Source organism: Triticum aestivum, chromosome 5B (assembly GCF_018294505.1).
Source record: "Triticum aestivum cultivar Chinese Spring chromosome 5B, IWGSC CS RefSeq v2.1, whole genome shotgun sequence".
Lineage (NCBI taxonomy): Eukaryota > Viridiplantae > Streptophyta > Magnoliopsida > Poales > Poaceae > Triticum > Triticum aestivum.
The window spans coordinates 225,117,744-225,134,322 of NC_057807.1; the positions used below are offsets into that span (position 1 = coordinate 225,117,744).

At 47.2% G+C, this 16,579-nt stretch overlaps 1 protein-coding gene across 2 annotated transcripts; it reads left to right on the forward strand.

Annotated features, from left to right (window-relative positions):
- Positions 1 to 8,702: 8,702 nt before the first annotated feature.
- LOC123111106 (protein FAM135B) lies at positions 8,703 to 14,957 on the forward strand. Of its 2 annotated transcripts, none has more exons than XM_044531793.1 (14): positions 8,703 to 9,345; positions 9,790 to 9,881; positions 10,714 to 10,868; positions 10,956 to 11,020; positions 11,134 to 11,320; positions 11,927 to 12,190; positions 12,310 to 12,443; positions 12,578 to 12,770; positions 12,847 to 12,906; positions 12,983 to 13,234; positions 13,313 to 13,571; positions 13,651 to 13,856; positions 13,963 to 14,013; positions 14,125 to 14,957. In XM_044531793.1, the coding sequence occupies exons 1-14, from the start codon at positions 9,113 to 9,115 to the stop codon at positions 14,413 to 14,415; spliced, it is 2,442 nt and encodes an 813-aa protein (XP_044387728.1). In that variant the 5' UTR covers positions 8,703 to 9,112; the 3' UTR covers positions 14,416 to 14,957. The 2 variants fall into 2 exon arrangements, with proteins under 2 accessions (XP_044387728.1, XP_044387729.1); XM_044531794.1 differs by having other exon boundaries at positions 9,197 to 9,345; positions 10,701 to 10,868.
- Positions 14,958 to 16,579: the final 1,622 nt, after the last annotated feature.

Consider the following 16,579-nt stretch of genomic DNA (forward strand, 5'->3'; position numbering starts at 1 on the left):
CCATGGCAGCCTTAACGACACTCATGACCCGCTTCTGTGCGGGCGAAGACAGCTGGTTGGCTCGTAGAAGCAACAGCTCATGTGACCCTTGCACTTTCGAGGTGCGGGGCAGCAATGGTAAACCTCGCTGAAATAAAAACAAATGCTGAACAACAACAACGACGATGCAGACGATACAACAGTCAATGCCGGATTCAACGGTCCTAAGTCCGGTCAGTGGAAGAAACCTTTCAAAGGCAACAAAGACGGGCCATCCAGCTTAGATAAAATCCTCAAGAGGCCCTGTCAGATTCATGGCACACCTGATAAGCCTGCAAACCACACCAACAAGAATTGTTGGGTTTTCAAACAGGCTGGTAAGATAAATACCGAACACAATGGAAAAGGGCCTCCAAGCGAAGACGATGACGACCCCTGTTAGCCGAACACCGGGGGTCAGAAGCAGTTTCCCCCTGAGGTGAAGACAGTGAACATGATATATGTCACTCATATCCCCAAAAGGGAGCGCAAGCGCGCACTACGGGACGTCCACGTCGTAGAGCCTGTCGCCCCCAAGTTTAACCCATGGTCAGCCTGTCCGATAACCTTTGATCGCAGGGACCACCCAACCAGTATCCGTCACGGGGGTTCGGCCGCCCTCGTTCTTGATCCAATCATTGACGGATACCACCTCACTAGAGTCCTTATGGATGGAGGAAGCAGTCTCAACTTGATTTATCAAGATACTGTCCGTAAGATGGGGATCGACCCATCACGAATCAAGCCTAGTAACACTACCTTTAAAGGTGTGATACCAGGAGTGGAGGCCCGTTGTACGGGCTCACAAACGCTGGAGGTAGTATCGGCTCCCCAGACAACTTCCGCAGTGAAGAATTGATCTTCGACATCGTCCCTTTCCGCAATGGCTATCATGCACTGCTCAGAGAACTTCTTTCGCCCGCTTCAACGCAGTCCCGCACTACGCTTACTTAAAGCTTAAAATGCCTGGACCTCGTGGCGTTATCACAGTCAATGGTAACATGGAGCGCTCCCTCCGTACTGAAGAGCACACTGCGGCCCTTGCAGCCAAAGTATATGGCGGCCTTATCAAGTCGAACAGTTCACCGGCCAATAAAGCCAATGACATATCCAAATGAGTCAGGTCCGCGCATAATAGCGATAAATTAAGGGATCCAGACCTGGATTAGCAGTTCGGCCTCCGCCGATCGCCCCACCAGGTTGCGACTTATGCACCGCGCGTACATAATTACACACTAAAAATACCTTGGGCGGAGCTGGAGGCACACTGCGGAAGAGGTCCATTACACAACTTGACCATAGTTGGACCGCACATATCTTTTTTCCTTTTAACACAGGTTCATCAAGAGCCCTACTTGCGAGATGGTTGTCGCAGGAGATCCCTTTAAGGCTGGCACGTCCCTACCATGAAATACTCCTCTCAACGGACTTACTGCTAAGGAGAAAAGGCGCAGACATGCGGCATGGCATCATTGGAGTTTCTTTTTCGAACTATGATTTTTAGGCCCTGTGTTAAATCTTTTCTTTTTCTCTTTGGGCATGTAATATGACCTTAATATCGAACGACATTGCCTGTCATCAACATATCAATAAAGATATAAAGGACGAGATGCTTATCACCTTCTTGGTTGGGTCTTGGTTTTTTCCTTGTCATCTGTGCTCCCCCTTACGTTCGGTTGACATACGTGGTTCGACATGGTCTTCATACCAGGGGTTGTATTTGGCCACGCAAAATTCTTAAGTCCGAACACCTATAGGGAACTCTTCGACGTCCCGGATATGGCATTATATGCATCAGCTCCGAATCATGTCTTTGGTCTATAGTTGGGTTGCCCGGCTCCTGTGTTTGCCACCTTACGTTCCGCAAGTTCAGCTAAGGTAGTAAAGGAAGAACTACTGCGATTGTATTTCTGGTTCGTCCGGTTAAGTACCTCAGTAGAGAAAGCCGAAAACTATCTGTCATGATGGGCGAGAGCGGGTCAGTGATTCGGTGACTTAGTATTATACTATGAATCATTCGTGATTTATGCCATGTTATACGAGGGGCTAGCTTTTCGACCAGCGGTGTTGCAAAGGCACCGCACTCTGGATTGTCAATCACGCAACGAGGGGCTAGTACTTAGCGCCATCAATGGACTCTTATGGCTAAGTGAAAGTACTAAAACCGCATAGTCTGATTGCCTAGTTCACCTCGCAAGCCGCCTCCTATATCGGATCAAGACGTTGGATAAAGTGCGGCCATGCGTTTCCGAACACCCCTATAATATTTACGTGGGGGCTGAAGCTGATGACTGGTAAACTTTCAGATATATAAAAATCCGAATAGGAGGATAAACTAATCATAAAGCATAATCATAGCTATTATACATCATGAGTTCATTACATGACTCTTACAAACCGGACTCTGCCGACCACAAATGGACTATAACATCCTTCATGGCCAGTTCAGCCACCCTGTGCAGCTCGGATAGCCGCTTCAGTTGGTCACTCAGGGGCATAGGAAGTTCTGGCGCAAGGTATTGCAACCAGAACAACTTCTCCGTCAAGCTCCCCTCTTCGGCTCGAAAGAATGCGGCGGCATCCGCAATACTCCTCGATAGATCCGCAAAGGCGCTCGGAGAACTCCAAACTCGGGTCAGTAAAAATATATCTTTTGCTAGTAAACCTACTCTGCATGATAAAGGCCTTACCAACCGCAATCTGTCTCACCTCTTGAATCTCCTGCCGAGCGCCCTGGGCATCAACCCGGGCTTCCTTCAGGCTCTTCAGAGCTTTGGTGAGCTCGGAGGCTTGCTTCGAACTCTTTTGCTCCAAGGTCTCACAATTAGCGATGGCGCCCTTGATCTCCTGTTCGACCTCTTCCACCCGCGCCTCATGTCTGCGGCAGGCGGTTTGCTCCTCCTCTAAATCCTTGGCCGCTTTGTCCGCGACCGCCTTGCTCACCTCCGCCTCCTTCTTGGCTTTGGCGAGGGCGCTCTTGAGGGACTCGACCTCAGCTGCGCCAACTGTGAGTATTTTACAACATTTTTAGTCAGTTTACATGACTACATACAAACATCACTTTCGGGTATGAAGTACTTTCACATACCTTGGGTTTCATTAAACCGCTTGTTGATGCGGTTGAGCTCCTCGTCAGATAGCCAAAGCTTCCGATTGAGCTCGGCTACCTCTGCGGCCTGGGCAGTAGCCGCCAACATCAAAGCCTGTCCAACAATATATACGACACATTATTAACCTATTTTGATCCTCTGTCCGGATTGTCCTAATCCGGACATAGTATCAGGGGCTACTGTCTACACATGGGTCTTGCCTCAGCACATATATGTGTACAAAAATAAAAGCTAGTAAAGAATATTACGTCACTTACCTCAAAGCCTGTCAATGGGCTGTTGAAGGCTTTGGTCAGTCCGCTCTTTGCGGATCGAAACTTTTCCATGACCACACCCATCAGGGTGCGGTGTTCCTCCATGATGGAGGCATGTTGCAGTGCCTCCTCCATAGCGTCAGCGGCCTCCAGATTGGCAGAGGCCGTCGATGGAGCTCCTGCTCCTCCCCCCTCTTTTGAAGGGGGATGTTGGTCCGAACCCGGAGCCATACTGGTCTCCGGGGCGGTGTTCGGTGAGGGCCCGGACTGTTGAAGCCCCTCACCCTCGGTGGTCATGGGGGTCGCCGTGCCCCGCTCTACAGCGTCCGAGGTGTTGTCCTCGGGCGCCTTATAGATGGTCTTGTCCGCCCCTCCCCGGCCAGGAGCTGGCCTTTGGGATGACACCTCAGTGTCATCCATGGTAGGGGGAGAGAGGGCGCGAGATGGGTCATCACTCTCCGCCTCTCCAGGGGCTAGAGAGTTCCCCTCCGAAGAAGAGGGGATCAAAATCTCGCGTGGAGGGCTGAAAAGTATCAAAGGATTAGGCATTATAGAGGCAGATTAAAGTGATAATTGAAGCAATTAAGTTTCTAACACGTACGTTTCGGCAAGGGGCTTCTCCCTTTGGACTCTCTCCGGGCTGTGTTCGGACTCCGAGTCCGAACTATCCGAGAGGACCACCCTCCCCTTCTTCGGCGTCGCCCCCTCCAAGTTCTCGGAGGCTGTCCTCTTTCCCCTCCTTTTCTTGAGGGGATCGCTCTCCACTTCCTCTTCCCACTCCTCCTCCTCCTCTTTGTCCTCGTCTTCCTCGTGCGAGGAGACATGCTCGGTCTCTCCGGACACATCTTCCGGAGGACCTTTGCGGCGGTGCCCGTCCTTGGGCCCCTTGCTCTTCTTCTTGGCCTTCTTCTCTGATGGCTTATAAGGCGCTGGGACCAGCATCTCCTCCAGCTGAGGAGTGACTGGGTTTTTGGGCAGCGGAGCCGGACTCTTGATCCACTCCGACTTCTTGGTCCAACCCTGTAACAAAGGATGGGTTGGTGAGTTCGGCATAGATCGAATATGTATATGAACTAGGTATATCTTCGAAAATATCGAACACTTACTAGAGAGGCCGGATTCGTGTCGTTGAGGCTGATGTCTTTGGTCTCCATGGGCCAGTTGCTCTTCCGCACCTTGAAAAACAGCTTCCACATTCCCTCGTGCATGGTGCCGAGGAAATGTTGTAGTGCCAGCTGCTCCTCCGACTTGAATTCCCAGGAAGCCCGGTGCTGGCAGGGAAGAATGCAGCGGAAGAGCATGTTCTGAACCACGTTGGTTAGACCAACGTTCTTCCCCAACACGTTGGTGATGTGCATTTGCAGCGCCTGCACCTCCGTCTGGGACCCCCAGTTGAGGCCCTTCGCGTTCTAGGAGGTGAGCCCCATGGGGGGTCCGGATCTGAACTCTGGAATGGTCGCCCACTTAGTGCGGCGCGGCTTGATGATGTAGAACCACTCATGCTGCCATATCTTCATGATTTCCACAAAGGCCCCCTTGGGCCATGTGGTGTTCGGCAACTTGCTAATCATAGCTCCGCCGCAGTCCGCATGCTGCCCGTCGACCACCTTCGGCTCCATGTTTAAGACCTTGAGCGATAGGCCGAAGTGTGGGTGGATGCGGAGGAGAGCCTCACACACGACGATGAACGCCTAGATGTGGAGGAAAGAGTTCAGGGCTAGATTATGGAAATCTAGCCTGTAGTAGTACACGAGTCCGCGGACAAAGGGGTGGAGTGGAAACCTAACCCTCTAAGGAAGTGGGGAAGGAAGACTACCCGTTCGCCGGCTTCCGGAGTGGGAATGACTTGACCTTCGGGGGGAAGCCTATGCTTGATATCAGCGGCGAGATACCCCTCACTCCAAAGATCTTTTATTTCCTTCTCCGTCACGGAGGAGGCCTCCCACTTGCCTTTGGAGCCAGCTCCGGCCATGGTCAGAGGAGGTGGTGGTGGTGGTGAGAAAAACGGAGGCTTTGCGGGCGCAGAGAGCTTGGGAGATTAGGAAGGCTGAGGAGATGTGAAGGCGTGGGGGAGAAAGTAAAGATCTATTGCCCTCTTATAGGCAGTAAAAATGCCAACCGCCCCCCGTTCGTGCCTTGAATCTCGCCTATTCACAATGAAAGAATGCGCTGCAAATGGTTGGATTACCCAAGTATCATTGATGTGCAATCCCGTATTAAAAGGGCACGATCTCTGTTTGACAGGACATGCCAATGGGGCGTGACCTCGAAACACGGAACGCGGGATGCGAAATGGTTCAAAATGCCGAAGGGTCAAGCCTGATGCTTCACCGAAAAAGTTGTCATTAAAAGACATTGTTCTTGTTTTTATATATCTTGCCTTCGCGGCTAAGGGTTGTGTTTATTATAAAAAGTCGGATACAATTCTTTTTACAGAGGAAAGCCGATGTGTATTCTTCAAGGAGCCCGCCTTGCAATGCCGAAGACAATTTGAACGCCAAATGTATCATCATTGAAGACTGGTTCAGGGGCTACTGTGGGAGTCCTGGACTAGGGGGGCCTCGGGCGTCCGGTCTATTGGATGTGGGCCGGACTGATGGGCTGTCAAGATACAAGGCATAAGATCACATCTCGTGTCCGGAAGGGACTCCCGTATGTGTGGATGGCATGTATAGGTGTCCGGATATGTTAATCCTTTCTCTAAAACCAACTTTGTACAACCCTAAGCCCCTCCGGTGTCTATATAAACTGGAGGGTATATCGGAGGCAGGATCACAACATTGCTAGGCTAGCTGATCTAGGGTTAACCGAATCAATCTCGAGGTAGATCAACTCTTGTAACCCCTATACCCTCGAATATAATCAAGCAGGAGTAGGGTTTTACCTCCATTAAGAGGGCCTGAACCTGGGTAAACACTGTGTCCTTTGTTCATAGTTACCTTCGGTCCTCAGACATACAGCTTGGCCTCCTACCCGAGATCTGCCGATTTTGACACCGACAGCCACTACGGCTGCTGCCTCTCCTGCCAGGATGCCAAGCTCCTCTGCCGTGGGTACCAGTTCGGCTGCTATGGCAGCGAATTCTAGTGCCATTGCAACCACTTCTTCAGGTGCAACTCTAGCCTCGCCCAGTTGGGCTGCCACGATAGCCAATTCGGATGCCACACCAGCCAGTCTCGACGCTGCGGCCACTGTCTTCCACGACTCTCCAGTAGCCGCGCCCAGCTCATTGCCGTCGAGCTTGTCGCTTCTTCACCACCGGCAGCCCCAGTTGCACCATCGAGTGTTGCCCCATGGCTCCGTCCCTCCGACGTATCCATTCACACGATGACCACTCATGCCCGTCATGGTCTACTACAGCCCAACCGTCGCCTTGAGGATGCTCATGCTGCCATTGTTGTGCCATCGTCACTTCCCACATCGGCTCGTGCGACTCTCCGTGATCATGCGTGGCGTTCTGCCATGCAAGACGAGTATGATGCTTTGCAGTCCAACTGCACCTGGACTCTTGCGCCTCGACCTCACGGTGCTAACATCGTCATAGACAAATGGGTATTTTGGTATAAACTCAAACCCGATGCTCCTTGGATCGCTATAAAGCACGTTGGGTTGTTCAAGGATTCACACAACATGCTGGCATAGACCTTGATGAGACTTCTAGTCTCGTTGTTAAACCTGCCACGGTTCGCACGGTCTTGCATCTTGCCACTTCTCACCACTGGCCGGTACATCAGTTCGACGTATCCAATGCTTTTCTTCATGGAGTTCTACATGAGCGTGTCTACTGTGCTCAACCTACGAGGTTCATTGATGCCACCAATCCTAAACATGTTTGCCTACTGTCCAAATCACTTTATGGGCTCAAACAGGCTCCTCGCGCATGGTACATGCGCATCGGTGATTTTCTTCGGCGCCTTGGGTTCACTTCGGCTCTTTCGGACACCTCACTGTTTGTGCTTAGTCGTGGTTCAAACATGGCCTACATTGCCCTCATCGCTTCCTTGGCAGATTTTCTTCGGATGATCAATACTTCTCTCAACACGAAATTCAAGATTAAGGATCTTGGCCCTCTTCATTTTTTCCTTGGTGTTGTCGTTCATTTTATGGCCTTTAGTTTCTTTCTTTCTCAAGGGAGATATGCTGAGGAGATTCTTGATCGCGCTGCTATGTTGAATTGCAAGCATGCCTCTACGCCTGTTGATACTAAGCCCATGTTTCTGCTGCCTCCGGTGAACTTGTGATGGACGCGGCTTTCTACTGAAGCATTGCCGGTGCTCTTCAATACCTCACTTTGACACGACCAGAGATTGCCTATGTCGTTCAGCAGGTTTGTTTGCATATGCATGCTACGCGTGATGCTCATTGGGGATTGATAAAAGCGTTTGCTTCGTTATCTTCGCGGCACTCGGATCAGAGGCAACCCCTCCATCGCCCTTGCTGCGTACTCTGGCGCTGACTGGGTCGGCTGCCTTGACACTCGTCGCTCTACATCGGGTATTGCATCTACCTCGAGGACTCTTTGGTGTCTTGGTCTTCCAAACGCCAACCTACCGCTCCCCCTTCGAGTGTTGAGGCCGAATACCGTGCAGTGGCCAATGCCGTGGTTGAATGTTGTTGGCTTCGATAACTGCTTGGCGAGCTTCATTGTGTTGTTGATAAGGTTTTTGTGACGACGTCTCTACAGTTTACCTCTCAGCCAACCCCGCTCATCATCGCTGCATGGAGCATATGAATTGCTTGTACGCGAGAAGATAGCCTTGGGACACTTTTGTGTTTTCCATGGTTCGACGGCTCATCAACTTGCGGACATCATGATCAAAAGGCTTCCGACAAATTCATTCGAAGCATTTCGATCGAGTCTTGGAATCACTTCGGATTATGTCTCGACTACGGGGGGTGTAAGAATACGCAGCATGCATTAGGGATATTCTTATTGTAATCTTTTCCCTTCCTATCTAAACCTCCACATCTATCCTTTCCTTCTCAACTAGGATTAGATCTTGGAGGACAAGCATAGGCTGGTTTTGTAGGTGTGCATACACGTGCCCTTTGGGCCCTAATGCATGGGATTGATATTCTCCCAAACCTACTACGATTATGTTACTCCCACTATGAATAGTCCGAAAAGCGGCAGGCTAACAGGTGGGACCGCCAGCCCTAACGACATGCTACCTGCTTGTGTACCCCGGTAGAGTTACGGCCATAAAATCGTCCCCTCCACTCCTCCGACTCCACGTGCACCCTACACTGCCGTTCCCCCCAACCCAAACCGGTCCATCACTTCCAACTCGGCCGCCACATGTCTGTGACACTAGCCAGCCATTAAAAATCCCCTTCCCACCTTTCTCCCCCCGCGCCCTCCTCTCACCCTCCTCTTTGGCTCTTTCTCACCAGCTCCACCGCCGCCTCCTTCTCCCACTACTCCGCCTCCGATCTCCGGACCCTCCGGCGACCGGGCCCCACCACCCGGTCTCTACGCCGCCGCCCAGGCCCCACGTGCCAAACTAGCGCCGCCGCCGCCATTAACCAACTTACCTCCCATCATTCCTTCCCGATCTGCCAACTAGCCAACCCCACTGACGTGCTACGCCGCCGCCCTCTCCCTCTCCCCCGCCAACGCGCTTGGCCTCCCTTGCATCCTACTCCCGCCGGGTCCTATGCCCGAACCCTAGAGCTCGCTCGCCCAGGGATCGACCAAGTGATGCGCGGATCGGGGCGGGCGGCGCGGCCATGTTGGGCCGCATGAAGTGCCTCGTCGGCGGCGCCGTCGACCAGGGCAGCCCGCGCGGAGCCGCCAGGAGGGTCTCGCCGGCGTCCGGCCGCGTGCACAACGCCGCAGCCGCCGCCGCGGGGCCGGGGGACAAGAGGGCCATCTGCTTCCGCCCGCCGGACGTCATGGAGACGGTGCACGAGGTGGCCGTCTACATCCACCGCTTCCACAACCTCGATCTCTTCCAGCAAGGGTACATAGCCGTGTCTCGTGGAGATGCTTGCTTTTGGTATTTTCTTTTCCGTGGGTGTGTTCTTTTCTTGGGTTTAGTTTCACTCTTCTCTTTTCTGACTACTAAAGTTCCAAGTGGGTTGAGTTTAAAAAGTTTCATTTTTTATTGTGACATGTAAAAAAGCGAGTACAAAGTTTCGGTACAAACTTAGTCAATGGTTTTGGTTTGCCGGAGCATTTCGTGTTAATTCGGTTATTCTTCTTTTCTTTTTTGCGAGTCAGACCTTTTCCACCCTCGTACTGGCCTAATTCTGAGTTTGTCCATACACATTTTTGTCCATTTTTATGCTGCGAGATGGCATGCAGATCTTTGTCTCCACATTTCTGGATCTCCGAACCTTTTGTATTTAATGTTAACTAGGGAGTGCTGTTCTTTGTTGTGAAACGAGTATTGGGTTATGTGCAGATGGTACCAGATGAAGATTAGTGCAATGTGGGAGGAGGGTGAAAGCGGTAGCAAGACACCAGCTTCACCCGCAAGGGTGGTCCAGTACGAAGGTGCGCCCATCTCTTCTAACCAGGGACACTATGATGCGATCCTCTGCTTCAGTGCTTCTGTTATTCACATGATTTCAAGATGTTTCCATGGAAATACATGTTTAAATTGGTACCTTTGCAATGCATGTAGTGAGCTAAAAGTTCATACCAACTGTTTGATTGTTGTCAATATTCAGTACTATAGTCGATAAGAACCATGCTACTGTTTTCTAGTAGTAGTGCAGAAAATGAAGTCTACCTATGTAAATGAGACTTTGTGATGGTTTTAAGCTCTACCTTGCTTGTATAAATCTATCAACCTACCTTGTTGCAATCTACTTCTCCTTCTTAGATAACATCAAGAGGCATGTTTTTATAGCTGGATACGGACTGTACAAGCATGTCAATGTCGTGCACTATAATTATCATAGCACACATAATATGTCTGTTAATCTTTGTGGAGGCTTGTATTCCTTCTAGATGAACTAACTTATTAAATTGCGGTGAGTAGAAAATGCACCTTGTCTGGTGACGAGACAATGACAGTAAGCTGAGATCACAACTAAAGGATGCGGCCAAGGCCCACCAAACAGTGTGCTGCAGTGTTATGGAGAATGTGATCTACTGATCTGTACTGGACCATCTGTTAACATGGTGAAAATGTTGTACCAAATATCAATGCGCTCTCACCTAAATCACATATGTTTATGTCTATTTAACTTCATTGTACATGAAAACAAGTGTTAAGATTCCAAGATTTTTTATTTGGTTGCAATTGCTTGAAAGATTCTTTTGTTAGAATCCTTGCCAATCATTAGCTAATAGATAATGACATGCTAGGTGGATTGTGCAGCTCCTGATGTCGGTGCGGACGATGCTTTAGGCATATGGAGAATAGATGACGCTGATAACAGCTTCTACACACAGCCATTCAGAATCAAGTATGCTCGACAAGACATCTATCTATCGGTTATGGTGTCTTTCAACATACTCAATGGTGAACAAGAGGTTGGAAATTCGAATATTAGTATTCCTTTTTCTGTTTTGAATTAACTAATTGCAGCCTTATGAGAGCACATGCTTTATTTTTTCAAGGGTCCAGCAGCTTCTGCTGTGATATTGAAGTACGAGTTAATATATGCCCCAACACTGGAAAATGGGTGAGTATAGTTCTAATTTATATCTGTATTCTTTCTTTTGAGATTTAGTTCAGTCATGTGCATCTTATGGTTTTCATTTGCCAAGACTGATGGGGCTATTGCTTCTGTTTTAGATCTGATATCCAATCTTCTAGCGCTACATCTTCAGCTGCTGTACATGAATTTAGGATCCCACGCAAAGCACTCCTGGGCTTACATTCATATTGTCCAGTTCACTTCGATGCATTCCACGCGGTGCTTGTGGATCTGACATTACATATCGTGTACCTGAAAGCTGGTGCAAATAAATCATCATTGAAGGTACACAGGTTTGTGAAGCTTTAGCTTTAATGTTCTTTGAAAATGGAGCTCCTATGCAACTTGTGTGAGGCGGTGGGTAACTAGATGCTCTGAACAACTTTCGACAAAGTCACACAACCATAGAACTAGGTTGGTACTAGAAACTGTATGGCTGGTATCCACTAGGATTCATGTTCTAGGTTTCTATTCCTGATCTACCACTTGAGATTAAACTCTACAAATGAGCGGAATTTTATTTTAACATTGTACCACAATTCCCAAGCGGTGTATTGAGAAGATCAAAAAGTCTAAATCGTTGATTTACTTTCAGCTCTTTAGGTTCATCACTTAGAAATTATATCCATCAGGCTGTAGTTTATGCTGCATTAGCAATCATGTCCCTCCGTTCCTAAATAGATGACTCAACTTTGTACTAACTTTAGTACAAAGTTGGGTCATCTATTTTGGAACGGAGGGAGTAAATGACATCAACTTTCTATCGCTGGAGAGCCAAGTAGTCCAGTATAAGTTTCCCAATTAAATGGCTCTGGCAACCTGATGGATGGTGTGATTTTATTTGTTATCATGATTACTTTCTCCTTGTAAACATGCCATTTTAATATGCAGATACCAGATCAAGGTTTACGCCCAACATCACATCACATAATCAAGGCATTATTGGCTTCGAGGGAAATGTTACTTGAAGAATTGAAGAAAATCAGTGGTGCTGTTGGCAAAACAATAGAAGATTTAGATGATGCTGACTTAAGTCTTGGTAAATATGAGTCACTTCAGTCTTCAAAACCCGTCCATCCCGATTCTGGTAAAGTTTTCCCTGTAACTACCAAGGGTGTTGGGCATTTGGCTGGCATTTTACATGACTTTCTGGAGGTAAGTTTCATCATCCTTTTTATAGTGACCTATGAATGTGTTCATGATATGGGGACCTTTTTTTTTTGAGTTGGTGTACTGGACTTGCTGATTGGAAATATTTATGCACAATTCTACAGAGACCCAACGATGTTTTTGATGGCACTAGTGATGGTATGCTGTATACTCTTTCCAGTGAAGAGTTGTTAGAATTGTTTGTAACCGTGAGCAGCCAACTTTCACTTCTATGGAATGCATTCTTGAAATTTCATAGGTGAAGTTAACTGTTCTCTCACTTTCACTTGTTTTTATACTGTATTTGCACTGTCCATGGTCCTGATGGTTTCTCAGTTAACCTATTTTTCGCAGATATCATTTGCCCAACATTGTTTTCTTGTTTCACTGCAGGACAAATAAAACTAAGATACTGGATTACTTGCGGGACATTTGGGCCGTTGACAGGAAAGCAGAATGGTCAATCTGGACTAATCACTCTAAAATCGAGATTCCACACCGCTATTTGCGGAGTATGAGTGATGACCCACCTCACCGCCAACACTCCCTCCTGAGAGTTTCTGGTTCAAGGAAGTTTCATGAAGATGTAATTATCTCCCATTCATAAGTAGCATATATTTATCACTTCTTATAATCTCTTACTAGTTTACATCTATTTGCAGCCTGTACAAAATTCTGCTTCACGGGCTGAGCTACACAGGAAGAGCATAGCCCAAATGAAGGTAACATTGTTTTCTGGAATAGTTTATGTGCACAAATATTTATTGTAAACTGTTACTAATTTGAGAAATCTTGCAGATCAACACGAGGTCTGTTCAAGATATGCATATATATGCTGATCCTTCGCGTGTACCTGTTGTTCTTATAGAACAACATGTCATGGTTGTTCCACAACATGGTTCAAACAAGGATTTGGCATCAAGTTCTTCAGAACAGAAGGATACTATTGTGCTACCTAAACTACAAGGAGAGTCTTTGGCGCTGAAAAATATCAATGGTAAAAAAGGTGGACGCGTACTACGAGCTGTCATCTTTGTGCATGGATTTCAGGCAAGTCCCATGCATCTGCTTTAATTCCCTGGAGTCACAGTATTGTTGGCTATAATTTATTGTGTTTATAAAAAGCAGGGACACCATTTGGATTTACGTCTTGTTAGAAATCAATGGCTTCTATTGGATCCTGGAGCTGAATGCCTAATGTCTGAGGCTAATGAAGACAAGACTTCTGGAGATTTTAAAGAAATGGGTGGCAGGCTTGCTGGGGAGGCTGTTGCATTCTTGAAAAAGAAAGTGGATAAGCTTGCAAGACATGGAGGCTGCAAAGAATTGAAGCTTAGTTTTGTTGGCCATTCCATTGGAAACATTATCATCAGAACTGCCTTAGCAGGTATTTCCAACTTGTCAAATTCCAGTGAATCAATCAAGCGAGTCTTTAGGTGACTAACTATATTTCTGCATCCCAATAGAACCTGCATTGCAGCCATACTTGAAGAACCTCTACACATACATGTCGATATCAGGGCCTCACTTAGGTTACTGGTACAGCTCAAATTCTTTGTTCAATTCTGGTCTCTGGCTTCTAAAAAAGCTTAAGGGGGCACAATGCATCCATCAACTTACTTTCAGTGACGATCAAGACCCCCAGAATACCTTTTTTTATAGGCTTTGCAAGGTACACCCTGCTTCATTCTGGAATGTACTCGCTGCCAACTTATGTACCAGATACATTTTCCAGTAAGAATTAACCATGAAGTATTCTTGTTGTTTTCTTCCTTCAGTCGAAGACACTAGAGAACTTCAAAAATATCATATTGTTATCGTCACCACAGGTTAGTCCATTTTGTCCTTTTGAACGACTTCAATTTACCCTGAGGATCTGAACTATAAGCTGGGTGCTCCATGTCACTCACAAGTCATGATGTATTTCTTTGATCTACCAGGATGGGTATGTACCATATCATTCAGCAAGAATCGAGCTCTGCCCAGCTGCGTCGGCTGATAATTCAAGGAAAGGTCAAGTCTTCACAGAAATGCTGAATAATTGCTTGGATCAGATGCGTGCACCGTCGTCTGAAACTCGTATATTCATGAGGTGTGATGTTAATTTCGACCAATCTGCCCATGGACGGAACCTGAACACCATGATCGGCAGAGCAGCCCACATAGAATTCCTGGAGACTGACATCTACGCCAGGTTCATCATGTGGTCCTTCCCTGAACTTTTCCGATGACGATGACAATGTTCTCTCCCTCTTATTTGGGATGGCATGATGTTCCAAACCAAACCAAACCAAAACCTGGATACTGCACTACTGACCAAGAAAGGAATATAAAGGTTTCGTCACCAAGATGGATAGCACTGTAAAGTTCCCTAGCAGTAACATTTTGCCAGTTTGTTAGATTTGATTTGTATAAATAGTCGATTTGTTCATTTCGATTTATAGCCCTGTAGATGTGCCGTCAGGTCTTGATAATCCAACGTCGTCTGGTGTGGTGTATTTTAACGCTGCCAGCCAGTTTAGAGGGCCAAACAGCCAGTGAGCTTATGTCAAATAAGCATGACATGTGTTTTATTTTCTCTTAATGATCACTACATCAGGCAGAGATCATTGTCTGGTTCTTGCCATGTCATGTTGTTGATTTGTAACTGAATGTTGAGGATTCATTGGATGACGGAGAGTGTGCAGTCAAACTTGTATGAAGGACTTTTGTTGTACAAATATATTATTGAGATTGTAAGAATCAAAATAATATTCATCATCGTATTTGTTAATACGTACTCTCTTATTTTCAGTGATCTAAACGCTTTTTTTAGAGGGAGTATTTCTTTTCCATCTCTACCGAATAGCTAATGATAAAGGGTGTTGGTGTCCGAAGGTTTGAGGTCTTCTTTGCTTCATAGTATAGGAATATATCATACAAATAAGAAACTATAGAAAATGAGATGGCACGTATGAGTGATGTCACTTAATTAATTAATTGATGTGATAGAAACTTTTTCATCTGGTATAGGCTAATATTTGTTTTTTCTTTCAAATGTGAATGATAGGCTTTTATTCCACGTAAGAATAGAAATCCATTCCTCCAATCAAATGACTTCCAAGGATTTTTCTCTATAAAATTCTTATCTTCCAGAATTCCTATAAGGCTTGAAGCTTAAGGTGAGTGTTTTTCTAGATTATAAGGCCTCATTTGGTGTCCGTGTTTTTCTACTCCCTCTGTCCAATAATATAAGACATTTTTATAAGCTAACATAGCTTGCAAAATCGTCTTATATTATGGGGGACGAAAGGAGTAGATTATAAGAGCACTACAACCGGGCTTTGTAAACTCGATCCCTCTAATGCCCGCCGATACTAACCGGGCACTCCCTAAATCCGCGCCTCCATACCGCATATCTCATATCCGACATCCTATATCCATATAAATTCATGCGACGTAGTACGTGGAAACAAACTTATAAACCAATATCGAACGAGCATAATCCACATAAACATCACCAAAAGATCATAAAACGTGCATAGTTGACACAGTTCAATGAAGGTTGAGGAGGTCGTCGGGCAGGCAGAGCAGATTGGGTAGGCCGCGCAGATCAGCGCGCGGGGCGGGAAGCGTTGGTGTCAGCGCTGTGGCGACGAGCGACAGGAGGCGTCGCACCGGACCCGGTGCTGCCGCCCGTATCGACCCGCTCGCGCTCGAGCGCGATAAGGAGCGCCATCTCGTACTCATCTCCGGAGCTGCCGTCGGAGTGGCTGCCGGTGCTTGACATGCTCGCCGGTGCTAGTGATTGGACGGATTGGGGAAAGGGGAGCGTTGGGGAGTGGAGCAGAGCAAAGTGAGCTAGGGTTTGCTCCGGAGGGGGATTTTGTGGGGTCGGGGTGGGCCAGCGGTGTGCCGGGCTGACGTAGCGGACACGCCCGGGCCGCCTCATATCCACCTTATATTTGGGCTGGATATGAGGGATGCCGGTCAGCCCGGACTTTGTCCGCGGTTTGAGAGCTCCGATTGGGTCGGTTTTTTGTGACCGGTCAGTGACCGGACGTCCTGCTCAGACGTTTGAGACGTGTTTGAGAGGTCCGGCTGTAGATGCTCTAAGGCCTCGTTTGGTCCATACGGTAGAAATATCATATAGGAATAGGAAAAAAAAAGATGACATATATCTCAATTTCTATGAGGAAAAGACATGTCGTTTGATGCATCGGATAAGAACTTTTACATTGAGTCTAAGCTAATTTTCCTTTCTTTAATATGTGAAGTATTTGATTTTCTATTCTACTACCTCTGTATCATAATATAAGACATTTATATTCGAGAAAATAATATAAGACATTTTACACTTCTACTCCCTCCGTCCGAAAATACTTGTCATCAAAATGGACAAAAAAGATGTATCTA

What these genes read in the sequence shown, in the direction of transcription:
- LOC123111106 (XM_044531793.1), top strand. Translation starts at nt 9,113, where the DNA reads ATGTTGGGCCGCATGAAGTGCCTCGTCGGCGGCGCCGTCGACCAGGGC. An exon ending in GCCCCAACACTGGAAAATGG is followed by an intron (nt 11,021 to 11,133) that starts GTGAGTATAGTT and finishes CTTCTGTTTTAG; the next exon opens with ATCTGATATCCAATCTTCTA. An exon ending in CAAATAAATCATCATTGAAG is followed by an intron (nt 11,321 to 11,926) that starts GTACACAGGTTT and finishes TTTAATATGCAG; the next exon opens with ATACCAGATCAAGGTTTACG.